General features: G+C 42.3%; 2 protein-coding genes across 3 annotated transcripts in view; one reads left to right on the top strand and one right to left on the bottom strand.

The window, feature by feature from the left end:
• The first annotated feature begins 4,960 nt into the window (after positions 1-4,960).
• ZBTB33 (zinc finger and BTB domain containing 33) lies at positions 4,961-12,606 on the top strand. Of its 2 annotated transcripts, XM_078065076.1 has the most exons (3): positions 4,961-5,152; positions 6,824-6,887; positions 7,593-12,606. In XM_078065076.1, the coding sequence occupies exon 3, from the start codon at positions 7,595-7,597 to the stop codon at positions 9,611-9,613; it is 2,019 nt and encodes a 672-aa protein (XP_077921202.1). In that variant the 5' UTR covers positions 4,961-5,152; positions 6,824-6,887; positions 7,593-7,594; the 3' UTR covers positions 9,614-12,606. The 2 variants fall into 2 exon arrangements, with proteins under 2 accessions (XP_077921202.1, XP_035924771.1); XM_036068878.2 differs by lacking the exon at positions 6,824-6,887.
• A 1,090-nt stretch (positions 12,607-13,696) lies between these two features.
• The window catches only part of TMEM255A (transmembrane protein 255A), a 47,977-nt gene continuing 45,011 nt past the window's right edge, over positions 13,697-16,662 (bottom strand). The window contains exon 10 of the mRNA XM_036068879.2: positions 13,697-16,109. Coding sequence (XP_035924772.1) covers positions 15,951-16,109 — 159 coding nt within the window. The 3' untranslated portion in view covers positions 13,697-15,950. The remainder of the gene's footprint in view (positions 16,110-16,662) is intronic.

The raw sequence follows: 16,662 nt of genomic DNA, 5'->3' as shown, positions 1-16,662 counted from the left end.
CCAGGCCATGTTCTTATGTTGGACATAAACTCACACAATATTAACCTAAGACAAAGTCACTAGGAGACTGATGAAGTGAGACAAAACAAGACCAATTTATAATTTTGTCTAATCATAGATTAAAAAAAAAAGTCACTGTGTCACTCAGAAAACACCAGACACCCCCTCTCTTGGCCAAAATGGGTGACTGCTACTTTATCAATTACAGCTTTATTCCTGCTCTCCTCTGCCTTCCCTATAGATAAGATTTATTGAGATGCCCAATCATACAATTGCCCCTGCTTTCTGACAGCATCTGATCTAGAAGGAACTCCCATTTCCTTAATCATCCCCTAAATCGCCCAAATACTACAATAGGTTCTTTCTAACGTCCTCTTACTGAAACACCCCACAGTTCCCTATGGTGTGCTTTCTCCCTCCCTGCAAAGAATAATAAACCCAACTTGTCAGCTATGGGCATGTTCCTGGTGATCTTTGGTTGAAGGGCATTGACATGTTCCACTGCCTAGAATGTTCTTCCCCAGATATTTGCATAGCTCTTTCCCTTACTTTATTCTGTTCTTTGCTCATACATCATCTTTTCAGAGAGGTCTTCCCCAACCACGCTATTTACAGTGGCACCTGATCATTCTCTATCCCTTTACACTGTTTATTTTTCTCCACAGCATTCATTACTATCTGATATTATACATTTAGATAATATATGCACATATGTTTATTGTATGTATCTCCCATTAGAATCTAAGTTTCATGAAGACTGGGACTTTGTCTTTTTTTTTAAAGATTTAATTTCTTTTTTGACAGAGAGAGAGACAGCGAGAGAGGGAACACAAGCAGGGGGAGTGGGAGAGGGAGAAGCAGGCTCCCCGCCGAGCCAGGAGCCAGACGTGGGGCTCGATCCCAGGACCCTGGGATCATGACCTTAGCCGAAGGCAGACGCTTAACCATCTGAGCCACCCAGGCGCCCCTAAATGATATGTATTTAATGAACATATGAACGAATGGGTTTTTATTGTGTCAGGGTTTATAACAGTTTCATTCTGTCACATATTCATTGTTTGGTCTTAGTCCTCCATTTAAATAGACTGGCTCACTGCAAAATGTCCTTTCTTAATTTTTTATTTTGACTCATTTCTTATTTGATTTTATTTCACATTGCCAAGTAATTTTTCACAAAGAACTCATGGGTAGTATATTCCCTCAATTTTTTTCATATTTGAAATAAGCTACCTGGTTGTTGTTGTTGTTTGGTAGATTCTATTATTGTTAGCAATTGTCCACTCCCTCTTTCCCATTAGGAGGGTTATCTATCCCTATCTAATTGACTTTGGAAGGTTTTAAGAAGAAAAAGAGAAGCAGCAGTATCAAGTCACTTAAAGAGCAAATTGTCAGGATTAAGTAGAAAAGGGGATAGAGATGAACAAGCAAATGAATATTCAGCACTTATTAGGTACCAGACACTCGTTCATTCAACATTAAGTAGTCATATTTATCCACCTTTGAGTGGATCAAGTCAGGCTTCACAAGTAAGTTAGTGCTTGAATTGCATCTTTCTGGAAGACCAGGCACTTGGCCAAACAATAGGAGAGACAAACTGTGAATATGAAAGGAATGGTTATTCCAAGCTCAGGGTTCCTGGCACGGACATGGAAGCAGTCAACAGCGTGTCATAGTTTGGAAACTGAAACTCAAAACAACTCTGTGGGAAGGTATTATTATCTCTATTATACAGGGACTGAATGAACGTCATTTTTTAAATCTTTTATCATCATCCATTGAATATATATTAAGCACCCAAAAGATTCTTGGCATATTAACACAGGAGAGGACAGTTGCTGCCCTCAAGAAATTCATAATCAGGGGCGCCTGGGTGGCTCAGTCGGTTAAGCGTCTGCCTTCGGCTCAGGTCGTGGTCCCAGGGTCCTGGGATCGAGCCCGCATCGGGCTCCCTGCTCAGCGGGGAGCCCACTTCTCCTTCTCCCACTCCCCCTACTTGTGTTCCCTCTCTCGCTGTCTCTCTCTCTGTCAAATAAATAAATAAAATCTTTAAAAAAATTTAAAAATTGAAAAAAAGAAAAAAAAGAAATTCATAATCAAGTTCAAACAAGGCAAGCAAACACTGACAGTGTGGTTATAAAACCTAACTGATTCCATTATCAGCCAATCAAAAACCTTTCTAGAATGTGAAACGATTGATACCTTTAAAATCTACTGGGTTATTTGAAGTAGGCTTAAGTCTGCAGATAAAAAGAAAGTGAAAGGTGAAATGACTGGTCAAGAAACAGAAAATTAATGAAACTTTCCAATGATCTTGTCCAAAAGGCAATCATTAAAGCCACTCAAATTTCTGGGTCTGCTCTGCTTTCCTGCAGGAAAATTCCTTTCCTGATCATTGAATCCCCTTTGGTTATAGGTAGATTTTAAATTTTAATTTAGTTTTTGCTGGGCTGGGGGCTGAGGGACATGGCCAGAAGGGAAGAGAAGGTTTCCTGTGCTTTGAGCCAACAGATTTTCATCATACCTTAGTTGGGGCTCCACATTTTTAAAGCCCTTTCAGGAAAGAGGAAAAGGCAAGGCAATTCTCTTGGCCACTTTGGTGCTGGTAATGCTGGTGCAAAAGAAATGATATCATGTCTTACAGTTTACTGAGAGGTAACCAACAAATATTTGATACCAAGTGTGCAGCTACTGCCGCTGTGATCTGTATTTCAAAGATACATCTCATTCTAGTTTTAGTCAACTAAGCTACTGAAAGGCAAATAGATCCTAAATTTTCAAGAAGTACTTTGTCCTGGTTCCTAAGAACATTTTTTTTTTTTTTTTTGCTCCTAAATTTTGGGCGAGGATGACTCAAGAAAATGGTCATTAGGGCGCCTGGGTGGCTCAGTCGTTAAGCGTCTGCCTTCGGCTCAGGTCATGATCCCAGGGTCCTGGAATCGAGTCCCCACATCGGGCTCCCTGCTCGGCGGGAAGCCTGCTTCTCCCTCTCCCACTCCCCCTGCTTGTGTTCCTGCTCTCGCTATCTCTCTCTCTGTCAAATAAATAAATAAAATCTAAAAAAAAAAAAAAAAGAAAAGAAAATGGTCATTAATGGTCATTAATCTGCTAACTAGTTTTGTTAAATCTGCTAACTCATTTTGTTTAAGTGCTCAGTTCCAGGAAAATACTAACCATCTGCTTTAGTTTCCTTTATAACAGTGTACTCCTATTTCCTGTGAAATGTCTTTATATTAAACAATGAAACTCATAATTTTAAGTCCTAATTTAAAAAACCCCAATAATGCAGTGATTCTCACATTGTTTTCTCACAATACAAAGTCTTGAAGAGCCTAAGGAATTTCATGTGGATTTCTTGTTTCCATGTGAAAATACAACTGTAGTACACCACTTTGGTATTTTTCTATGTGGCTTTACTTTATTGAGGAGAATGTAGAATAGATTAGGGATGGATCGATGGTGACATTCTTGTCTGATTTCATGCTGGAGAAAATTAGATATAGTTTGATTTGTTTTCATTCTGGAATATCCTGATGGACATTTTCAGCAAGATTTTTGTAGGAAGGAAGCACAGGGATTCTGACTGAAAGATAAACAGATGCAAATTCAAGTTTTGGGGGGATGGATGCAATATTACCCTATACGTATTTTTTAAGAAAGAAAATTAAGGTAGTGAATGGCCTTAATTGTCGAAGAAAAAAGCAGTATTTGGCTCCTTAGTTGCATACGATCAATAACCAGTGTAAAGGGAGAGATTTTGCTCTCCAAACACCCATTCTGTTGTTTCGTTCATCATGGTACTCAGTCAGAAGTGTATTACCAGAGGGTTTTAAAAAATTACCACGACTCATTCATTTATTCATTCATTAAACGATTATTGAACACCGACTGCGTGTCAGACACTAAAACCACCTGAGGAGGAAATGCTATGTAAATAAAAACTATAAATTAACAATTCAAGTATTAATTTAGGGGCGCCTGGGTGGCTCAGTGGTTGAGCGTGCGCCTTTGGCCGGGGCTCAGGTCGAGATCCTCAGATCAAGATCCTCGGATCCTGGGATCCAGCCCCTCCGCGTGGTCCCTGCTCAGCGGGGGGTCTGCTTTACCCTCTCTCTGCTCCTCCCCCCATCAGCGCCCGCGCGCGCACGCGCGCGCTCTCAAATAAATGAGTAAAATCTTTAAAAAAAAAACCAATGCAAGTGTTAATTTATTCCTCTTTCATGGTACAGCTCAAACGGGAACATTTAGTTTGCTATTTCCTTCTCTGTGTTCTATACCTTGTACAAATACTTTTGTCGACGTTTGTGTAACCATCTACCGAGCTCTTTGGACAGGGAGAGACCTTGGCTTACTCATTTTTGTATTCCACCACACCTAAATTAGATTTGGTATAGCTCAAACAGGTGGTCAGTAAACGGTAGTCGAAGCGAAGGAATTAAGATAGTACTGCATCATTTAGTCTTCAACTTAGAAGACGGTCTAGTGTCCAAACCCTAGACTTATTTCTTAAAAATAGTTATTGTAATGTCGTTAACTTGTCATCCTAGAACTTGAGTCATCCTGAGTCGATCAATTCGACTTATGATTATATTTATTCAGATTTTATTTCAAGGTGGTTTATCGTCTAAGAAACGGGCGAATCGAACAGTTTCAAACTTGCAAAAAGTGAAACTCGTACGGTCTCGAAAAGTTTTCACGCCCTAGGAGCTTGCGCCGAATTTAGGACCCCAACCGCCCGCGACTGCCTGCACTACCCCATCTTTCCCTTCCCTTTTTCCCACCCTTTCGCCCTCCGGAAAGGGCCGAACGCTCCCAGAGCTTCCCAGTCTCACTCCGCCCCCTGCGGAAGGAGCCGAAGGCAGAGCCGGGCGCCGAAACGGGGCCGCCTAGAGCTCGGGCCCTTCCGGAAAGACCCGAACTGCGCTCGGAGGAGGAGGGCGCCTTCGACTTCGGCGCTGCGCCCCCGCGCTGTGCCCTCTGTCGGTGGCGTGGGGCAGCTGTAGCAGCGGTGGCGGCAGCCGCGTCGACGTCGACCAAGACTGGAGCGACGTTTAAAGAAGGAGCCGAGTCGCCGCGGAGTCCGGCTTCTGGTTGTTGGAGGGCTCCCACCCGTCCGCGCGGCCAGACGAGGAGAAGCGGCGGCGCCGGGAAGCAGGTGAGGACCCGGCCCGGTGCCGGGAGGGGCGAGGGAGCGCGCCCGCTGCCTCCGTCGCTGGGCCGCGCCTGCGTTTGCATTCTCCTCACTTGAACCAGGAAGCGGCGGAGTCGGAGGCTCCGCTCCTCCGGCCCTTTCTTTGTGTGGGCCCGGGAGCGAAGGAGGGGACGAACCCGGAGGGCCGCGGCGCGGTCCCCTCCGCCGTCAGGGGCCGAGGGGCTGCCGGTGCCCGGGGTAGGCCCGGCGCGTGGGGAGCCCACCACGGGGACCCACTTGGCTTTTTCCTCGCCCTCCGCCTGCCTTTTTGTGCCTCCTTTTCTCCTCCTAGCCCCTACTTTGATTTAGAGCTTTTCTGCCCGGCCCATCCTCCCCTTCCGTCCCCTTCCCAGGGCATAACAATGCCGCCTGCTTGGCCTCATCCCCTCCCAACACCCCACCCTCCCGTTCGCCACCTTCTACTTTCCCCGGCTCGCCGGCGGACCCCCGCCCTGGCGCTGCCGTTCGTACCTCCATCAGGATTTGCAGGAAGCTGCCTTTTCGCGTGAATTGGGGTGAAAAAAAACCCTCGGTTGCAGCCGGCTGGGTGCAAATGGGGAAGAGGGGGTGGAGTAAGGAAGATGGGGTTCAGCTGCCGCAGGGAGCCGCGTGTCGGTTGGCTTTACTCGCTCGCGGATGGCGTTTCTCTCTTTTACACCTTCACCTGCCCTCAGTCAAGGGTTTGTCTCACGGTGATGCGGAATGGCTTTTCCGTAGGCAGGTCGCCGATCTCGGGGTGGGTTCAGAGCGGTTTGTGCCGTTCCTAGGCCCACCCTGACGGGGAAAAGCGGGAGCAGATCTAAACAAAATGAAACCAATTCCCAGTGTCACCTGGACACGTACGTTTGATGCATTGCCCCCTTCCCAGGACCCGTTTGCAAACGACAAAAATTGTATTCGGAAAACCTATCTACCTACTTAAAAGCGACTTCTGTCGAAATCCCCGTATTTCGGAAGCCCTGGTGGCTGGCTCGCTGTCCAAAGGTCACCCTTTCTGATGAGTGCCTTTATGGTAACCTGGAATTCCTTGGTACTGTTAAACGAGCAACGCCTTATTTCAAATCCTCATTTCTAGACTTTTTGCCTACTTTTTGTTTTTAAGCTGCAGTTTTGAAAATTTCGAAGATGCTTGAGACGCCCCGCCTTCCACGTGTATATAACTTAAGCACTGTGACGACAGTGCTACTATTTTGGTAACTTTAAAGGGAAAGAATGTTAGCAATAAAAGTGTTTCTCTACCTAAAGTACTTATCAGCCAATTGTTTGTATATATATATATATAATCTATAAAAGTTAAATATATAAAAATTAAATATATATTTAATATGTGTATATATTTTAAACTACTCGGCACCCTTGTTACTGCTAATGTATTCTGTGACGGGCAAAAAAAGAATGTTTTGGGAGTGGTACGCAGCATTGCTCTTTACTGACCTCCCCCTCCCTTTTTCTAGAGTAACCGCCTGCTCTGTTCCAATAAGTTTATGTTTTCATTTTCACTAACACATCTGGTATAAAAAAAAGTTCTCATACCAGTGCGCATAATTCTTTACCAACAAATTGAAATGTTTCGTGTTTTCATGCAAATAAGCATTAAGAAATGGTGACCTTTCCTTTGTCTTATTTTTTTCACAGTACCATCTGTTGACTTCGCTTGGCACTCTAACATTTCACCTCTGGAGATTGTAAGAGTAGAGAGGTGAGGGGAAGGGGCAAGGAGATGATGAAAGGGGAGAGGGTAAAAAAGGTGTTTCATAGTTTATCTAGGTGAGGCACCCCAATTTAAATAACAGAAAACCGACGGGCAGTCTAGAGGTAATAACCTGTCAGCGTTTATAAACACTTACTCGGTCATTGGCTGTAGGGATTAGCTTTTGAATGTGTTCTTAAAGATCTGTTAAGTTTTAGGAAGAGTATAGAATGGATATTGCACACAGCAAGCTTTTCTGACACTTAAATCATTCATTTACAGGTGAAATAACTTCTGTGTGTTCACGATGAAGACTTTTTCTTAAAGTTTTAAGACCGTTAAAAATGAACTCTTAAGTCTTCTTGAGGACAGAACCTAAAAGTGGAACTAAGAAAATTAATTCTAATCTTAAAAAATTGCTTAGTGGTGACGCATGTATCCGAGATTCAGAGGAAGAGATTACCGTTCAGATCTGTAGATCAATTAAAAACTCGCTTGTCTCTTCTCAGGGGGAAGTCATGAGATTTGATGCATGGTCCAAAAGCCAGCCTGTATGAACAATTTATATACAAGCCAAAAAGTTATGCCAAACTTCAGTTAAAACTTGAATACACTGTTTAGTGATGCTGCAGCTTACATTCTGAATGATAAAAGTACTTCTTGTTTTTCTTTTCTAATCTTCTCCCACCCCTTCCTCCTCCCTTTCTCTTACAGGCATGGAGAGTAGAAAACTGATTTCTGCTACAGACATTCAATATTCTGGCAGTCTGCTGAACTCCTTGAATGAGCAACGTGGCCATGGACTCTTCTGTGATGTTACCGTTATCGTGGAAGACCGAAAATTCCGGGCCCACAGGAATATTCTTTCAGCTTCTAGTACTTATTTCCATCAGCTCTTCTCAGTTGCCGGGCAAGTTGTTGAACTGAGCTTTATAAGAGCAGAGATCTTTGCCGAAATTCTCAATTATATCTATAGTTCTAAAATTGTTCGTGTTAGATCGGATTTACTTGATGAGTTGATTAAATCAGGGCAGCTGTTAGGGGTTAAATTTATAGCAGAGCTTGGTGTCCCATTGTCACAGGTTAAAAGCATCTCAGGTACATCTCAGGACGGTAATGCCGAAACCTTACCTCCTGGTTCTAGTGACAAGAACCTTGAAATACAAAAATCAAAAGATGAAGCCCAAGATAACGGGGCCACTATAATGCCTATTATAACAGAGTCTTTTTCCTTATCTGCTGAAGATTACGAGACAAAAAAGATCATTGTTACCGATTCAGATGATGATGACGATGACGTCATTTTCTGCTCTGAGATTCTGCCTGCAAAGGAGACCTTGCCGAGTACCAATGCAGTGGCTCAGGTCCAGCCTAACCCAGGTTCCGTTGCCATTTCAGATGTTGCACCTTGTGCTAGTAATAACTCTCCCCCTTTACCAAATCTCACACCTACTCAGAAACTTCCTACTTCTGTGAATCAGGCAACTCTGAGCCAGACGCAAGGAAGTGAAAAATTGCTGGTATCTTCAGCCCCGACACATTTGACTCCCAACATTATTTTGCTAAATCAGACACCACTTACTACACCACCAAATGTCACTTCTTCACTTCCAAATCATATGTCTCCTTCAATCAATTTGCTTGTGCAGAATCAGCAGACACCAAACAGTGCTGTTATAACAGGAAGCAAGGCCAATGAAGAGGAGGAGGAGGAGATTATAGATGATGACGATGACACTATTAGCTCCAGCCCAGATTCGGCGGTCAGTAATACATCTTTGGTCCCCCAGGCTGATGTCCCCCCAAGTGCCACTTTTGATGGATCGTTGGTACAGAAGATGCAGATACCTACACTTCTGCAAGAGCCACTTTCCAATTCTTTAAAAATTTCAGATATAATTACTAGAAACACTAATGATGCAGGTTTAGGATCAAAACATCTAATGGAGGGTCAGAAGATCATTACTTTAGATACAGCTACTGAGATTGAAGGCTTGTCGACGGGTTGCAAGGTTTATGCAAATATTGGTGAAGATACTTATGACATAGTGATCCCCGTCAAAGATGACCCTGACGAAGGGGAGGCCAGACTTGAGAATGAGATACCAAAAACATCTAGCGGTGAGACGCCCAACAAACGTATGAAAGTAAAACATGATGATCACTATGAGTTAATAGTAGATGGGAGGGTCTATTATATCTGTATTGTGTGCAAAAGGTCATATGTCTGTCTGACAAGCTTGCGGAGACATTTTAACATTCATTCTTGGGAGAAGAAGTACCCTTGCCGTTACTGTGAGAAGGTATTTCCTCTTGCAGAATATCGCACAAAACACGAAATTCATCACACAGGGGAGCGAAGGTACCAGTGTTTGGCCTGTGGCAAATCCTTCATCAACTATCAGTTTATGTCTTCACACATAAAATCAGTTCATAGTCAAGATCCTTCTGGAGACTCAAAGCTTTATCGTTTACATCCATGCAGGTCCTTACAGATCAGACAATACGCGTATCTTTCTGATAGGTCAGGCGCTATGCCTGTAATGAAGGATGATGCTCTTGGGTATAAGGTTGATGCTGGGAAAGACCCTGCAGTAGGGACTGCGTCTACTCCTCAGAACAAGCCAATGACCTGGGAAGATATTTTTATTCAGCAGGAAAATGATTCAATTTTTAAACAGAATGTAACAGATGGCAGTACTGAGTTTGAATTTATAATACCAGAATCTTATTGAACTTCGAAATCTTGGAAAGTTTGGTTTGCATTCAGGGGCAGGGGTTTCAAAAGACCTGTAAAACAAATTAAGGTGAAAACGAGTTCATTTCATCTGCCACGTCATCTGAAGGCAGTCTAGTTGGATTATTTGTTGATAATTTTTAGAAGCAAATTATTCTGAAAGTTTTGAGTAGAGAGTGAGAGAAGTTCCCCCCACCCCCACCCCGAGTATCTGTTTATATAGTTAGCTTTCAGCTCGTTTTAAAGAGGCAAGAAGAAAAAAAGCTTGGAGAGATAGGTTCCTGAATAGAATTTGAAGCAGTCTGAATGTTCTTTGAAAATAACTGGAGTTATTAGCATACCCTAGTTTATCTTACAACTTTCCCCTTCCATGTTAGCACTTTACTGCTGAATTCTCAATTATCTTAATATTGAGACTATAAATGTGTGTTGTGTTTTGGATGTGGCATAAAAAGTAAACAAGAACTTCTAAAGTTGTTCTGGAAATTTTCAGAATAAGTCTCTGCTTGGTTGTGTATTCCGCTAGTCCAAATGGATAGCAACCTCCTGCCTCCCTCCTGCCATGAAAATGGCCGTGCAGACAAGTGTCTCATCTGAAGAAAGAGTTTTAGCTAATTAGAATTGAGTTTTGCTTTTATTGCCATCGTCTGGAAAAGACTTTGGTGGCTGGACTACTGTATATATACCTTTGCAGTTGTGGTCTCTGTGGGCAAAAATGTTAATGGAAAACAAATCTCTGTATTGCAGACAGGAGGAGAGGAAAAGTTCTGTTGCGTTTGTTTTGAAGTCTTTGTTCTTACATGATAGAGAGTGGAAGTGAATGGAGAGTTCCTTTTTTGTTCATATGGTTAAAAATGTTCCCTTGAGAAATTTCAAAGTTTGAATCCGAAAGCCACCAAATAAATCTTTCATTATGTATAAATCTTTATAAATGATAGATTCCATAAATGAGACTCCTACATATTTTAGGCAGGAGGCTACTGGTATATATTTTTAAATGTTCATATTACTTAGAATTTCTAATAGAAAGTTTTCATTTGAAATAGTTGAATCCATGATCTAGTGTTTTCCTTTCACAAGACCTTTTAGGTTTTTACCCCTTCTAAAGTAAGTTCCATTCCATCTGCAAAGTGCTGCAATATTATAGCAATCAGAAACTATATATGGAATGTTATATAGGCTTGTTGATTCCCGTTTATCTTGAGAACAATACGTGTACCTTTCTTCCTTTTCAAGTGACACATATTTAAAACACTTAGAAAATAAAGTCAAAACTCATTGAAGTGCTAGTACTAAAAGGAAGCAGGTTGGAACAAATACATAGCCTAGCCTTTATAACAGGATTAACGTGTTGAACTTCTGTAAATTACTTTTTGCAAAGGAAAAAAATTAATAGATACTGAAAAAGATTGTTGTGCATAGTCGTTAGTCCTTTGTAACCTTGCTTAAATATTTCTTAACATAGATATTTTCTTTCTCTTTAACTATGTATTTTTAAAAACAGTCTATTTCTTGACTTTGAACTTAAAGCTTTAATCACCATTTTTCATGTATACATCATTCTTCTGATGGTAAGCTAGATTTGAAGATAATGGTTTCAGTGTTTCAGTTGGTAGTGGAGGGTATCAGGCCTCACTATTTGCAATAATACAAGAAGGAAGAAAAATATTATAATCTTTTGCTTACCGAGGGCTAGAATGATGTGCATCTGTCTGTTTTCTGTTCTGTGAGTCTAGACGTTCATACCATTTTGTGAACTAATCCTTGGAGAAGTTTAAGTTAACCTTAGAACTTAAGACTCTGATCTCTGGAATCACAATATCTGCTTCCGTTCTGTGCAGATATTGACAACATTACTCTTTGACTATAAGGTGCACTCAGAAATATTTTCAGTGGAAATCTGTTTGAGTTTCATTAATGCTGTTTCACCAGTTAGACATAATTACTTCTGCAAGTGTGAATGATACTGATGGCCAGCAGAGCTTCCAGACCTTTCAAAGTTAACTGCTAGGAAAATTAGTTGATCATAATAAAAGTTGAGAGTGCCTAACAAGGCTATTATGACAAACCAGGAATTGAGTCTGTAAGGGAAAACTATCCATTCTGAGTAATATGGACGTAATTATTTGCTGCTGCTGTGCTCTGTGTCAATTCTGAGTATAAAATTTAAACCCTGTGCCTAATGAAGGTGTCTTCTAGAGTTTTTTTGGGAGAAGGAAAACTGGAAAGTTAACTTGTATTTTTGCCAGAAGACTCTTCCTTGCATGTATGTCAAGGTCTTCAGTTTTTTCAGAAGTTTCTATATCCAAAGTTCAGACTTCGTGTGAACTACTCCTTTGGGGCTGAAACCATTCACTCCCAGTGTTTATTGGGTTGGAAATCCGTAGCAAGATTCTGTTTAAAACTTACCATGGTGTTTTCCTGTTTCATACTTAGCTTTCTGGCTACTAAATTCCTTCTTTTTTCTTTCAAGTTGGCTGCAAATTTGCTCCTGTGCTAAATTACCTGTAAACCTTCTGGATAGGAACTGTTTGAAATAGCAATTTGTTGAAAGAGAGGACAGAACATGAAAATGCCCAAACTAAGCAAAGATTTTAAAATGCCATAGCAATCTTGCAAGATTTACTTTAAAATATATTTTTAGATGATCATTACCATCTCAGTGGTACTGATCCCCCCCGTGCAACTACTATGAGGAATTGATGTTTTCTTCTTTCCATTGTACCAAAAAGATAAATGGTTAAAAATGGTCAAGGTATTTTGTATTGTCAAGGCATGCCTAATCTAAAGGATTAAATGTTAATTCAACAGCCCTGGCTTCCTCACCTCTGTCAATCATACGAAACCTTGTTCATTTCCACCCAGTACTGTAATGTTCATACTTGTACAATCTTTCCTATCATATGACTTTAAGTTCTACTTTTCATTAACCATTACCTGGTATTAGTTCGTAGAGCTTCTTATGGCAAAAATAAAATGTTATAATTCTGATTTTCGAGTGTATTTTTTACAAGATTATCTTTCAGAAATGATACAGACTTGGAGGGCCTGGCTGGCTCAGTTGGTGGAGCATGCGGGGGGAGGAGGGGTCGTGAGTTCAGGCCCCACGTCGGCAGTAGAGCTCACTTAAAAAAAAGAAAAGAAATTACATAGACTTTACTATTCTGTTGTTTTTCAGTTTTTGGAGTAGGAGACTGGGGGTACTTCTGATGACAGCGTAACAAAATTTTCTACTAGGTCTGTAGCGGTGCTGACCATCCTGACTCCATCTTTGGCTCTCCATCTTGTTCATGTCTGTGCAGTGACCTGCCTTGGGGCTACATGTTCCAGGCCCCTTGGAGGTTAACGTATGACCGGAATGCGGGAAGGCTTGTTTTGATCTTTCCTAAGGTTGTTTAAACAACTAGGAGAGCTAACAATTTCTTCCCCTCCCCTCGGGCACCCAGATGGCACCACTTTATTTATTTATTTATTTTTTAAAGATTTTTATTTATTCATTTGAGACAAAGAGATAGGGGGAGAGAGAGAGAATGAGCAGGGAGAGAGGCAGAGGGAGAAGCAGGCTCCCCACTGAGCCAGGAGCCCGATTTGGGGCTCGATCCCAGGACCCTGGGATCATGACCTGAGCCGAAGGCAGACGCTTAACCATCTGAGCCACCCACGCGCCCCAGATGGCACCACTTTAGATAGCTACACTTCGACCTCCCCACAATGCTGTATAAAATCTGTGGCTTAAGGTCCAGCCTTTGTGGAGTATAGCTGTGTAGTGCCTGGATTGTGGTGGTCTGCTCCATTCTCCTCCCCCCCCCCCCCCGCCCCCCATCAGTAAGTTACCCTGAGTAAAACTCTGTCAGCGGTATGGCGTGGCTCGCTTCGCTTGCTTCATTGTTTGGTCTCAAAATGCCTTTTCGGTCTGGAGGATACTTTACTGTCCCTCTTCTACCTTCTAACAGGTTTTATATGTTGGTTCATTGCATCCCCATTGCACCTTGAACCATAATAGTCAAAAGTGAGCGGGCTGTTGTCAGTTGCTTTGGAGTGTTTGTGATGCTTTTGTAGGTTCCATGAAGACACGTGTAAGTGGATAAGGAGGAGGATAGTTTTATTAATTTGAAACATCACAAAAGCAGTCTGGGTTTCCAACATGGCAGTGATACAGATTTTAAGCAACATCCAGTTTATACAGGTTCTGGATTAATATTTTAATGTTTCATGCCCAGTTCAATACTTGAAAGCAGAATTAGGAATAAAGCAGTAAATATTACAAAATGCAGTCAAGGTACATATTGGAAATACAAATTCCTTCATTACAGCAAATGTTTTGCAAAAGAGTAAAGCAGCAAATATTAATTTTTCTAAGGTAACATGCAATTTATATAATTCAATGTAATAAAAAAAGAAGCTGCTCAAATTAAGTGTTACAAAATCTATTCTGTTTCAAGTTATTTTGTAAAGTAAGAAAAATACATAGAAATGAGTCAGAGTCTTAACACTTTAAGAAATGTGATAAATGTAGGATATACTGTGTAATGGTGCCTCTTAAAAAATTAAATACTCATACACGTTCACTAAAGCATAAGGTACAGTGTAAATGGCAAAAAAATTCATTGAGTATTACAAGTTGGTATTTGTATAGTAAGTCAATTGGTTATTAGTCCCTTTTTGAAATCCAATAGAATTTAATATGCTCAGAACTGTAGAAAATAATAGTAATTTTACATAACGCAAAAGGATTCTAGTGTTCCCGATTTGAACTCGATGAGACATCATTCACGATGTCGGAAGTTAAACCGAATGCTTTGCAAACACTTAACTTTGAACAGTGAGTGCACTTGTTGTGCCTTGATAATTCTTGATGGCTGGGTGTCTACAAGGTAGATGGGAGCACCAGCATTTGCCTGCTACCTCTAATCCATCAAGTCGGGAGGTAGCGAAATTGGCCGGAAAATGTTCCCGTATGCGTTTTGTGTTTGCAGAACTCTCTAATTAGGTACCCTCCTGTAGCCCCTGTATTTTTACGTCATACAAGTGTAGGATTATCCGTCTTCCTTGAAATCACTCCAGTTCTCAGGTTAACGTAAGATCGCAGTGAAAGTGTTGGTTCTGAAGTGAAGGCATGGGTGCCAAAGTGTTAAATTCGGCAGGTGGATGGTTTAAAGCTATGCATAATTAAAAGAACCGTACAAACACCTACCACAATGTGCTAGATGGATTTGAAATTTACGGTAACACCTAAGAATTTGTCAAGTTGGCTACTTTTGAGGTTTTGCAGACTTAAAGCGGCATTGTAACACTTTCATAATCTTGAACACTGTCATGATTGGTCTCAACAGAAAAAAGGACCAATAGGAGCAGTGGCATTAGAATACAGATGATTCTTTTGGGGTGGGGTGCAGGATACGTGCGGTTTGCTGGGATTGAAGCACAATATTTGAAGATTAAATAGTCACAAAGATTAGTAACAACTCATCATCACCACCCAAGAACCTAACCTAGCGTTTTTAACTCTGAATTTTAACCGTAAGATCTCCCATAGCCAATGTCTTTTGTAATACTGCACCATGCAGTAGAACCACGGTCTCCTAAGTTACCGGGTGTGTAACTGAGATCAACTCAAAACACCTCACACGTTGCTCTTTGTATTTCAGTGCGTCCTAAACAATCGATCCTGTTCCCCGCTACTCGAGGGAATATTGCACTTTTCCCTTTGGGAGGTACTGATAACGAAAGCTGAGCTGAATGATCACAACAGCCATTTTTAACAATACTCACAGAGAAGAAAGGAGTACAAGGTACGGGCAGCGTTTTTCGACATCCGGACACAAACAAAATCTTAGCCAGAACTCTCTGCATTGGAACCACTGGGTAGCTCCATCTGGGAAATTTTCCTTAGGGACTGACTTTAGTGGTAGGGAAAGATAGGGCCTATAGATAAGCCAGGTGCTTCACCCAAGGTGCTAGGGCGGTGGTCTGCCAAGGGTCTGAGGACGACACTGCATTTCCACAAAGGGAAACAGGTGGCAGGCACCGCTGAGGACAGGTGGGGAGCCCCAGGGAAACGCAGGTGCAGACGGGACAAGCTTCTTGCCGGGATGGCTCCCCAGCCTTGCTTAGAGAGTGTGCGCTGCCCTTTTTGGAAGCGCTGGGTTCAGCCTAGCCACCCCTGCTCTGCACTGCTAAATGAATAAGCTTCATCCCTATCTTTCCCTAGCTTGGCAGGCCTTCGCAAAACTTTATGCATAAGAATCGCACTTTAAATTTTGTACCCTACACACTTCCACTAAAGCAGAAATACAAAAGCCACAATAATCTCAATAGCCAGCAGGCGTTCCTCTTTAGGGGCTGTAAGGTGGTGGTTTTTCAAAAGGCGGGTAGTAGGGGGGAGAGTAGCGGGGCGGTGCGCTCGAGGACCACATGTAGCTGGGCGAAGGCGAGGCGGACTGGGGCTCATCAGAAAGTCCAGAGGGAGGGGAGGATGGAAAGACACCGGAATGCTGTGTAATAAAAACAAAACCAGTTTAGGCAGCCGGGTTGCGATTCCTCCACAGGCCATCGTTACTTAAAAAGTGAATGTGGACCAAGTTTGCTTCTGTTTGGAAAAACAGAGGGCTCCTAAGCCTCACAAAGTTAATGAGGGGCAATGAGCCCGTGGGTCGGTCCCACTCTCCCGGTCCCTCAGGCTGCACAGCTCCCTGCAGATAGCATGGGGTCCTCCTCCCTGGCCCTTTGAGCCCTGCATCCAGTCACCCATTCTTGTTGCTCCTACTTCTGTGTTGTCTCTTCAGTCCACCACTCCCTTGTCCACGTTTACAGCCCAAGCCTTCAATACCTCTCCCTCGAGCTATGGCAACAGCATCCCAGCTAGTCTTCGGAAAAGGACTTTGGGCCATAAGAACTTCTGAGGTTAAGCCAGTAATACCTGGGAAAGTCTTTGCTACCAGAATATGTCACAGAGCCCATCTCACAGACCAAAACACAAAACAAAAACTAAGGTCAGAGAGCCTAAGTGGGCTTTCTTGGATCTGGGCTCTTCCGAGTCTGACAATT

This window comes from Halichoerus grypus, chromosome X (genome assembly GCF_964656455.1).
Source record: "Halichoerus grypus chromosome X, mHalGry1.hap1.1, whole genome shotgun sequence".
Classification (NCBI taxonomy): domain Eukaryota; kingdom Metazoa; phylum Chordata; class Mammalia; order Carnivora; family Phocidae; genus Halichoerus; species Halichoerus grypus.
Note: the sequence above shows the minus strand (reverse complement) of the source record. Positions and strands in the feature narration are given on the sequence as shown.

What these genes read in the sequence shown, in the direction of transcription:
- ZBTB33 (XM_036068878.2), top strand. Translation starts at nt 7,595, where the DNA reads ATGGAGAGTAGAAAACTGATTTCTGCTACAGACATTCAATATTCTGGC.